Consider the following 11730-nt stretch of genomic DNA (forward strand, 5'->3'; position numbering starts at 1 on the left):
AAAAAGGCATCCGATGACCCCTTTAAGAATTCTGGAAAGGTCAGTTCTCAGTTTTCTGTTTCCACGCAATCTTAGAACTTCAACCTGTGGTGCTGATAGTCAGAAAAAAACTGATCGGAATGTTACTTTTAAACATTTCCTGTGAAAGTGAGCTCACTGTTTATCTCATGCACTGATCTGAGAACAGGTGTATGATGACAGAACATGACAATGCAACAAGAATGTTGTAATGACATTTAAGAAATAACTCTTTTCTAATAATACTATCTGTTTTTGTCCCTCTGCATTAAAGTAGTGTATCTCGGCACTTTTGTGTAAGTTAGGTTTGCTAACTGGCTGTTCCCGCATGCACCACACCCAGTAAAATAAGTCAGTCCAGAATCACATGATGGCCAAAGACTGTCATCTCTCTCTCTCAAATACACAGTTTAGGGTAAACAGTAGGATCCTGCTCAACACAGCAGGAATGCTGCTCTATTGTCAACAGGGTGCGACTGTCACCAACTACTTTAATATACAGCAAAACATGCAGAGTCAAATCTAACTCTAGTAGTGGTGAAACGGATCGTAGTTGATCCGTGACCCGTACGGACCAAGCCCCACAGTTTAATTGCAAAATTGAACCATAATAAAGTATAAGTTTATCATTTGTTTGTATTTACACAAGCAAGCGAATTTTAAACAATTCCAGAGAGAAAAGGTGAAAGGGAACTCGATTCGTTACTCGCACGCTGTTCTTTACACGCACAGCCGCACACACATGAAGCACACACGCGTTTCAGACGGCTCGCGAACACCAAACTGAATCCTCTGAACAGACACATACACATAAAATTATGACAAAATACCCATCTCGACAATCATTCAGGTAAACGCAGTCAGTTATGTCTCAAGTGAATGAAAACAGCTGAGAAAGAAATCGGATGTGATGTATATCATTATATAAATCATTATATCAGATCCGTGCGTCAGGTCTTAAAGGGACAGCGGCCTATAAATACTGCTGCTGTCATTAATGATCATCAAACAACAAAACAGCTGTGATAAAAATCTATATTTATATTTATACAGTGAACACTATGCAGTGTTATTTTCCCTAATTACTACATTTCTGTAGTTGAATACTACCAACCGTATTTTATTTGTAACATATTCTGTTGTATTTATCTATGCTTGTAATTTGTGTATTTGTTCTTATTTTTACTGGCTGTTCTCTTGTCTCTTTAATCATGTTTAAACTTTCTTAGTTAATCTAGTAGTATTTGCTGTTGTATCAAAGAAGTACTTCGCTTTAAGTAATAAATGGAAAGCAAGTTAAATTAAAATATTTTTCTTTTCTTGCTGATCTGAAAAAATGATCGAAAAATGACCGTGGGTCAAAAATCGTAATGTGATCCGAACCGTGAGATTTGTGATCCGTTGAACCACTAAACTCTAGGCTTACTAGATCAGATTCTGAGCAAGACATAAACATTCCAATTCAAACCTAACCCCAGGTTTACAGTAACTAAACCAGATTCTGATCTGGATCACATGTCATGATCAAATTCCATTCAAGCTTTACAGTAACTAAATCAGATTCTAATCCAGATCACACAATTCAAACCATAGATTTACAGAATCTAAAGCAGATTATGATCCAGATAAGCAAGGCAAACCCAAACTTCAGCCCAGGTTTACAGTAACTAAACCATATTCTGAAACAGATTCTGAACTCAAACCCTATCCCAGGTTTACGATCAATAAATCAGATTCTGATCCAGATAAGAAACACATCAAACTCAATCCCATCCAGTATATAAACCAGATTCTTATCCAGATCAAACCCCATCCCAGGTTTATAGTCACTAAACCAGATTCTGATCCAGATCAAAATTATGCTCAAATAAATCAGATTCTGATACAAATTAAAAATATTCTCAAACCCATCCCGGTTGTACCTAAATCAGATTCTGAAATAGATCAAAGATATTCTCAAACCCCATCCCGGTTTTACAGTATCTGCAACAAATTCTGATCCAGATCAAAAACATATCAAATCAAACCCTAATCTAGACAATATCTAAACCAGATTCTAATCCAGATCAAACCCCATCCTAGGTTTACGGTCACTAAATCAGATTCTGATACAGATAAAGAAACACATCAACTCAAACTCTATCCCATCCAGTATATAAACCACATTCTAACCCAGATCAAACCCCATCCCAGGTTTACAGTCACTAGATCAGATTCTGATCCAGATCAGAATTACGCTCAACTAAATAAGGTTCTGATACAAATCAAAAATATTCTCAAACCCCATCCCAGTTGTAGGGAGTAACTACAACATATTCTGATCCATATCAAAAACACATCAAATCAAACCCAAGCCTAGACAGTATCTAAACCAGATTCAAATCCAGATCAGCACATTTATCCTCATTCAAATCTAATGCAGCAAACAGACGGAAAGAAGAAACAGGCACTCTGTTCAGAGATCAGATGCTGATGTTTCAGAAGACAGACTGTAAGTGCTTTTGGACAGTGTGCAGGGCATACACTGATGGACAGACGGTCTGTGAAGGCCTTTCAATCTCATGAGGCCACAGTGAAAGTGCATTTCCTGTACTGTGCATTATAGCACCCAGCATTGGGAAAAGGAGAGCCAAAAAAGGAATAAGTACTATCTGAATAATGGAAATACTGGAATAATGGAGTACTAATGAAATAATAGGTTGTACTATTTGCTGAAGTTATTAGCAGACAAAGCAAAGCAGGTTCCCTTGTGTGAAACCGCATCTCCCATGATGCAAAGTCCAGACAACAGCTGTGCAGAGAAGTTATAGCACAAACTTGAACTTACTGCCCTCTAATAAACATGAGACAGTCCTTTTTAAGGATCTTAACAACTTTATTTTACTAGAGGTAAAATGATTACCTGTAAAAAAAAAAAAAAAAAAGCAAACAGTACAATTCTTGTAAGGAATCATCCACGGTTTAGATGTTTAAATCAAAGTTCATCTTATGTGTAATGCCGCCTATGAATATAAATTGTGTAATTAAATGTTCATGAATTGTAAGGTGTCCATTTGAGTAATGTAAGACACTGAATTTAATTGTACAAAAACGAAAAGGAGACCGTGTGGTACTGACACACAGTCAATGATATCAATGTGTTGAATTGTTGATGCAAATTGTTCTTTTTTGGTCAAAACATCCATTCAAACCTGTGATCACAGTACTTTAAAACAAACTGTGAGAAATTTCAGCAGATATGTTACCAAATCTGATTTGGCCACAAGACTACATTGTTTCCAGTCATGTTGGAAGCCAAGTGTTGATGAATTAGCATGAACCACTTGGTGTTCAGGAGTCTGTCCCACACTGAAACATTTCAGCTGAATCCTAACACCGTATCAGCAGCAGTGCAAGCTAGGACACTGCACACCTTGCCAGGAACAAGCACACCTGTCAGCACCAAAGCAACAAACACACTCTGCAGAGAGAGACATTATTGCAAAGTGGTGAAACCCAGTGTGTTGGAGTGAGAGAAAGAGAGAGAGAGAGGCACATCGGGCATGCTAGCACGCAGAGCCGTTGTTTACTGAGGAGCTGCGCAAAAAATCGCGCGAATATGAACGTGGTTTTGCGCAGCTCATCAGTGAACAACGGCTCTGTGTAGTTAATGCTGCTCAATGTGAAAGCCCGCAGGTGATGGAGATTTACCGCTGATTACAGAACCGGATTTACTGACAAGATGCGCGTTAAATATCGCATGCGATTTATCGTGCAGCCCTAAAATGAATCATAACAATCAAAAAAATTTAAGTAAAAGAACAAGAGAAAGAACAAAAAAGCAGCAATGCGTACAAAAAATGAGAGCAAAAGAGTGAATGAATGGGAACTAAAGCACAACCGAATTAAAGGAATGGTTCACCCAAAAATTAAATTTGTCACGATTTACTTACCCTCATGTCGTTCCAAACCTGTACAAGTTTCTTTCTTATGTTGAACATAAATGATGATATTTTGAAGAATGCTGGTAATCAAACAGTTGACGGTCCCCATTGACTTCCACAGTATTTCTTTCCCTACTATGGTTCGGTTTGGTTTGGTTCTTCAAAATACCTTCTTTTGTGTTCAACATAAGAAAAAAACCTAAACATGTTTGGAACGACATGAGGGTGAGTAAATATTAACTATTCCTTTAAAGAGGGTGAACGAACAAAAGAGCAATAAAAAAAAATAGTAAAACAAAAAGGAATGAATGAACAAACAATTAAAAAGTAAAGTAAAACATGAAAAAGAATGAGATAATGAAAAGAGAATGAAAGCAGCAATGAACTAACAAACAAACGCAAAGGAACAAATGAATAAAAGGGAGTGAAAAAGCAAACAAGCAAAAGGGCACTAAAGGGCACAAGAGCGAAACAAATGAAGGAGATAAATTTTATGAACCATTTGCAAGTGTGACCTGTTCTTAACTTGCATTTCTGCTCATCCAGTCCTGATTATAAATCACATGCTGCATGACAGAAAACACCACATGCACAAGCACTCATTTTTCCAAGATAAACTTCCATTGCTGTTTAATGAAGTGAAGTCCGATCACATGACTGCTGTAGCAGAGAGAGAGACAGAGGGTGTGGCTGGAGCGCTACTGTGTCTGTTTGACTGTGATCACTGATTCCAGATCAGCGGCCCTGGAAAGCCCTTGAGGGGACCAATATTAGACACATAACATACTGCAGACTCGCCATATCCTTCCTCATGTGCACGCAGCAACAACCAGACCAGGAACACAATAAAGCAGCAGAGAACATCAGTTATGTAACGCACTGAAGAGGGCAGGTCTATGTGATTGTGTCTGTAAAGCTGCCTTCCAGCTGAAGAAACAGGTTGAGCTGGGGATGGGCACTACCCTACCAAATAGAAAAATGTTCCTGCCAAACCAAAGAAAAAGAAATGGCAAAAGTAGCTGGGTTTCCATCACCCTGCTTTTATGCGCATTTTGAAGTATCGCATCAGAATTGAGTGATGGAAACGCTGAATTTCAACTAAAAATGCCTTAATTCGCAAAAAAGTTTTTACGCTCGATTGAGGTGGTTTTTGACTTGTGCGAAAAAGGGTTAATGCAAATAATGGGAGATGGAAATGCATTTTGCGAATAAATTCCTCCAAGCGCATCAAAAAAGTCATGTGACTTTGCGCTATGAGACGGCAAATCCTGACAAACCAGCGGACCGATCTTGTTCCACAGCATCTGAAATGTTGTTATGGTCATTCGGAAATGCTCGAGCAAAGTCTGTCAAAGTATTTCTGTATAATTGCCTCCCAGAACTGTTAAACGACTGCGTTCCCAAACAGCAGCATCCACCTCCGAAAGCAATAACCGCATTCATTGTGTTTTGTCTGCTCGTTCTGAGGTGCAAGTAATTTATTATATAGGAAAATGATTATATTCAGTAGCTTCTCCTACTTTTCTTAGTGATGTATAGCGCCAGTTTATCAGGAAGTGATGATTTTGTTCTCTTTGACTCGTTGGATGGAAACGGTGCTTGTTCGCAAATGTTTTGTGCGATATTCCAATTTTGCGCATGTTAAATTCGCAACTTTGGATGGAAACCCGGCTACTGACTCATTCAATATCCATTCAGAATCAAATCAAAGCGATTAATGAGAATATGCCTCTTGAGCTTCAGGGTTCAACTACAGGCTAAAATCAAAGAAGTGGTTGATTATTTGTAAACCTATTACTAGTTACTGCAAAGGAAAACTGTCCAATAATTAAAACAATTAAGATAAATTTGAGAGACTTTTGAAAGGTTCACCCTGTCTAAATACAATGAGAGCTGTTTGTGTAACAACTAATTCAATAAAATCATTAATGAAAGTAATCAACAACTATTTCTTTATCAATTATATGCACTGTGCAGAGAACTTACAAGCATTCTTAATTATCAAAACAGCTCGTCCTGACAGCGAGTGATTAAATGCTGTTGTCATTATTCAACCGCAAATACATGTGTGCGTGTGTGTTATATGCACATGCCAGTCAATCAATGCAGCACCACAGAAAGAGTGCATCATAATTAAAAAAATAAACACTTAAACATCCAAGTTAAGCTTTAAATAACCAAAATGAAACTTTACATTTTAAATGCAACTCAATTATATATTTATAACTTACTGAAAATGAACAGTTAACTCTTGCTAACTACTTTTTTAACAGTTGTTGTGAATTCTTTAATTTCAAATCACTTTATATTTGTAACTTTTACATTTTTTTTAAACCACTTTTGCAGACAGTGTATATAATTTTATACACTATTGTTCAAAAGTTTAGGGTCAGTATTTTTTTTTCCTTTTTTGAAAGAAATTAATATTTTATTTAGCAAGGATGCACTAAATAGATCAAAAGTGACAGTAAAACATTTATAATGTTACAAAATATTTATATTATTTCAAATAAATGCTGGTCTTTTGAACTTACTAATCTTTGGTTTCCACTAAAACATTAAGCACAACTGGCTGATAAGAATTCAGGAATAATTAAATTTGAAAATACATTAAAACAGAAAACAGTTGTAATAATATTTAACATTTTTATTGCATTTTGATCAAATAAATGCAGCATTGGTGAGCATTAGAGACTTGTTTAAAAAAAGCCACAAACTGTTGAATGGTAGTATATACACTTATTTTTGCACATTGTTTAACCCCTTAACTGTCACCCCCCATTTTTTAAAATAGGCATGAAAGTGCTTTCCAAATTTGAAGTTGATATGAAAAAAAGTGAGGCTCCTGTCATATTTTATTTAGGGCGTTATACCACAAACAGCCACTGGGTGCCATCCAAACTCCATTGAATTGTTTTAATGCATTTTTCTGTCACAAATGTCTAGATTTCTCTGTCAATATTACTTCTAATATAAACTCTAATATAAATATATACTTCTAATTAAAATAACCACCATATATGGAATCCTGAGACTCAGACCTTTCCAATGATATGTTTTTTGTCAAGATTCTAAAAAGGTTTGATTCTAAAAGATCGTAATGCATTTTGTAATATGACACTTGACACTGCCCACTAAGGGGGAGGAGACCGCCAAAAGATTTTAAAGTACCATTTCCATGGTAAAGCAATGTCCGATTTCAAAATGGTTTTCACAGGATGAATCTTGGGCTTCTAAGCTTTCAAATTATATATAATTTATGATGATTACTAAAAGATTTGATAGAGAAAAAGGACAACAACAAAAAAAGAACACCAAGCGTGGGTGGGACAGTGACAGGGGAGATGCAGAACATCAGATTAATTGAAATATTAATTCAACAAATTGAGTGATACCTAGTTGCAGTATCTTAAAAATATATAGTTACTTGAATAAGAATGACTGGTGTGGAGCATTTAAACACATTTGGGAACATGAGCATGTCCTGGCAGGCACATTTTAAACCCAGATCCTCACCTGAACACTCAAGCCTCATCAATTTGGGAAGAGCGAGGTGTGGTTTGGTTGCAATGTAAACACCAACAAACACACACACATACTGACTACTACCCATGTTATAACTTTATCAGCACATACTGAGAGAAGCTCAAGCTTCAACCTTCGAAGGACACAGAAAAAAACTCTTGGTCCAGTTTGAACTGGTGTTTTCCATCATATTTGAATGCGTGGTGGTCAATTTGCATTTTGAATGCAGAGTCACATGCAGTGATGCAACATCACACTCCCCACACTGTTTTCCTGTAACCAAGGAACTGACATACCAAGAAGAGTGGTCGTAGTTGGATCAGCCGTGAATGACACACAAAGATCCTCATTTATCCCCATATGACCCTGTCGGGGAGATGTGCTGCTGAAGCTTCAATACATTTATGGTCACAAACGCATTCATCTGCTTCCAGCAGCCAAGTTATGAGCGTGTCAACAAACACTGTATTGCCTGATTAAATGCAGAACCGTATACAACTTAACAATCAGTCTCTTTTCACAAAACAAAGACTTCCTTAACTTTCACACAAGCACCCGGGGTCAACTTTGTTTTTCTTTTTAGTACATCGGCCTAAAAATTCACTTCATAATCTGACAGATTTCCAAATTAAACTGGACATGCGACAGGAAAGAATTAGGGTGTAACTCCATCCATCGGGAATTGACTAGATGAATGGATCATTAAAAGCAGTCTATATATGTGACACATGTTGGTTAGTGGGAAGAGCCTGGTTGACAGACGCATTTGATGAAAGATTAGTCATTATTTCTTTTAAATAATATGCGCCAATAAATCCATAACCAAATTGGGCACTTTAAGAGTAAATTTTGATCTGAAGAGCATTGTATTTCTCCAGTTAGCAGTGCCGGCTTGACATTATCTTTAGTCTACATACACTACCGTTCAGAAGTTTAGAGTCAGTCCCATATTTTATGTTTTTGAAAGAAGTCTCTTCTGCTCATCAAAGCTGCATTTATCTGACCAAAAATACAGTAAACACTGTAATGTTGTGATATATCATTACAATTAAAAATAGCATTGCCTCTATTTGAATATATTTTCAAATGTAATTTATTCCTGTTATGGCTGAATTTTGAGCAGCCATTACTATAGTCTTCAGTGTCACATGATCCTTCAGAAATCATTCTTATATGCTGATGCTCAAACATTTTTTATTATCAATCGAAAACAGTTGTGCTTGATAGTGACATATTTTGATAAAAATCTTTCATATTATAAACTGTCACTTTTAATCAATTTTATATGTTCTTGCCAAAATAAAGTATAATTTTTTGTTAATAATAGTAATAATAATATCATTAATAATAATAATGTTATTACTAACGCCTTTAATTTTGAATGGTAGGGTAAGTGTTAAAACATCAGATATGGCGTCTTCATGATTAACACATTATTTTGAGTCTTGCTGTCATAGCTCAAGGTTGGAAATAGCGATGCTAACAATAACTCACTTTGACAAATACATCAGTGTAGTCATGTTTCAAAACAATACCAACCTGGTTCAGTGCCAATAAACTGAGAGTGATGAGATTATTTTACTCATGACAATACTGCTCCCTTTCTGCATTTGTATTGCATAAAATACTTTAAAGTTCCTGGTTTTATAACAACTCTCAATATTTGAATAATTCTCACTAATGACCAACTTCGCAAACAGTTTGGTTACATAAAGTATTTGCATATTCCCTCTTGTCTGCGATTTATCTTCTATCACAGCTGAATAAACAAAAATGGTGCAAACACACACCTTGCACACACACCTCCTAATCAAACAGTCTCCTCTCTGCAACAGTTAAAATCCTGTTTGAATACCCATCCCTTCCTCTTTCCTGACGGTACCTTTGGCACGATGTCGTTGAAGACGGACAGCCGGCCGGCTAGTCAGACTGGATCCATCATGCTCCTCTTCATTGGCCTGTGAAACCAGCCTCTTCATCCTCAGCAAGCGAGGGCCGGTCTCCCGCGGCCACACTCCCCCCACGTCCGTCGCCGGCAGCCCGCCATCCCCGGAGATAACCGTGGGAACGAGGCTCTTGAGGAATTCCATGTTTGCACTGTGACACTTTCACTCCAGGCGCCTGTGCGGGCGCACAGTGACGGCCCTGCCACCCACCATCACCTCTGAGGAATCAGGCCGTCTGTGACCAGAGAGACGACCGCAGAACAGCTCCTCCACCCAAGGAAAACCACAGCTAGTCAAACTTGGACTTCACCACAGGTTCCTCTTTGTCGTGTCAGTTAAAACTAAAAGTGTCTATATACACACACACAAGCACCCAGATGAAGTGGAGATGATCTCTCACTGTAATGCAGAAGCTGTTGACGGTAGATCCAAGATGAGGTACAAGTGAGCACCTGTAGATCCAGCCGCTGAGTTCTTTCACCTGCCCGTACTCCACATGCCACAGGCCAGCTGTGAGCACTTCGCAAAGCGTAACCTAAAGTTCACTTGAGCGTTCACACAGCCAGAGACCAACCTTACGACCTGTCTGTTCATGCAGGATGGACTGAACACTTTGATGTGATGATTTGACAACAGTAGGCGGAGCCTTTCAGCTCGAGTGTGTTATCTGGGGGGAGCAAGGATGTGTCCAACGGGAGATAATGTACGCCTGGGAGAGCATCCAATCAAAACACAGCTGCTACCAACCACGCCCAGACGTTTCTCCTTTCTAAAAGAAGGGAGTGCATAACAAAAAGTGAGAAGGCGTGGCGTCTTCAGCGCGCTGCTGTGCTCTGATAAGTTTTATCAGGTTTAAAACTAGAGCTGCTCTTCATGTTCCCCTCTTACGCACACGTACACAATTCTATCTATAACTTCCCTTACATATTTCCCTTCCACTGGATGAAAAAAAGGACATAATAATACATCAGAAGGCATGCTGTCAAACAGTTGAAATGTCTCCCGCCCACACACACTGATGGTTTCACTTCCAGTTTACAGCAGGGCAGTGGGTGAACCAGTTTATGTGGCATGTTTTGATCTGCTAAACTGCAGACTGACACGTTTGTCAAACTTTACTCTGGTAAAAACACAAACACACTCACATAAAGACTATATGGACAAATAAAAAGCATATGAGCACATTTATACAGGGATACAAGAGAAATATTTGAGTTTTCTAGTTGGCTGGGCAAAATGTAAGGTGTCCTGAGGTAAATCAATGGAAATGTTTGTGTTGGGAAGCATTTTGCATATGGCAGGCCTTTCTGCTGACTCACTGTAACATATTCAAATGAGCAGGCTGCTTTCGCTGACAATGGACATTGTAATACTGACACTAACTTGCTGTCTGAGCCTCCATTCAATACAATAAACTGACTCTTCGGAAGAGCATGGAGTTATGGATGACTCCTAATATGCACACATTTTCTCATTTCAAAGCATCTCATATGTCAACCTTGGTAAAGGTTTTTTTAATTATTCAACAATATTGAAATGGTTCACGATTATTGCACTACAATTTTTTATATTTTAAAAGTGCCAGTACATTTACATTTACAATTACAACCTTAAATTAATGGTATCACATGATAATACCATTATACTCTCACACACACATACATTCATATATATACACATTTATTATATTTTAGCAACCCCCCACACCTTTGAACAGGAGAGAGTATATGTATTTTGTAATTAAAAACTGAAAAAGTTTGTTTTAAAAGCTCTTCTGAAGAGTCAGTGAAGGACAAGTCGGTCCTAGTTAAGAGCCTCTCAAAATACAAAACTTCCACAGCGCCACCAGGAGGGCAGACAGGAGCTCCAGAAGGAAATGACCTCAACACCATTACAGAAAGTACTCTGATCCAAAAGTGGCCTGATATAACCTCATTCGTTCACAAGACTCGTATCTCAAAGTGACAGAACAGAAAAGTGTGTGCAAATGATTCACAGGAAACGCTCACACCCTTAAGCTCCGTGTGAACATGTCAGGCAAGCCATGTGATGTTTCAGTTTCTTAATGTGTGAGCAGACAAAACATATGCGCATAGATTGTTATTAAATAATCTCTTAATGTCTTTTTATGTTAGTGTTACCAAAGTGTTACCCATTTCTGGCATAAAGACCCTTTGATATCTAGCGCCCAACAAATTAATAGTGTTGCATAAGTTTTAAGTAGCATGAGAACGAGAAGAATAAGTTCTGACTGAGCCAACTCTGTCTGTGTGTGTGTGTGTGTGTGTGTGTGTGTGTGTGTGTGTGTGTGTGTGTGT

General features: G+C 37.9%; 1 protein-coding gene across 8 annotated transcripts in view; it reads right to left on the reverse strand.

Annotated features, from left to right (window-relative positions):
• The window catches only part of LOC107683942 (protein furry homolog-like), a 122650-nt gene that overhangs the window by 89990 nt on the left and 20930 nt on the right, over positions 1-11730 (reverse strand). For 7 of the 8 annotated variants that reach the window (XM_016480034.1, XM_016480029.1, XM_016480027.1 and 4 more), the window contains exon 1: positions 9349-10021. The exons of the other annotated variant lie outside the window; for it this stretch is intronic. In XM_016480034.1, coding sequence (XP_016335520.1) covers positions 9349-9556 — 208 coding nt within the window. In that variant the 5' untranslated portion in view covers positions 9557-10021. Of the gene's footprint in view, positions 1-9348; positions 10022-11730 lie in introns of those variants that run through there. 8 annotated transcript variants of the gene reach the window in all.

Source organism: Sinocyclocheilus anshuiensis, unplaced genomic scaffold, assembly GCF_001515605.1.
Source record: "Sinocyclocheilus anshuiensis isolate Anshui unplaced genomic scaffold, SAMN03320099.WGS_v1.1 scaffold637, whole genome shotgun sequence".
In the NCBI taxonomy this organism is placed as follows: Eukaryota; Metazoa; Chordata; class Actinopteri; order Cypriniformes; family Cyprinidae; genus Sinocyclocheilus; species Sinocyclocheilus anshuiensis.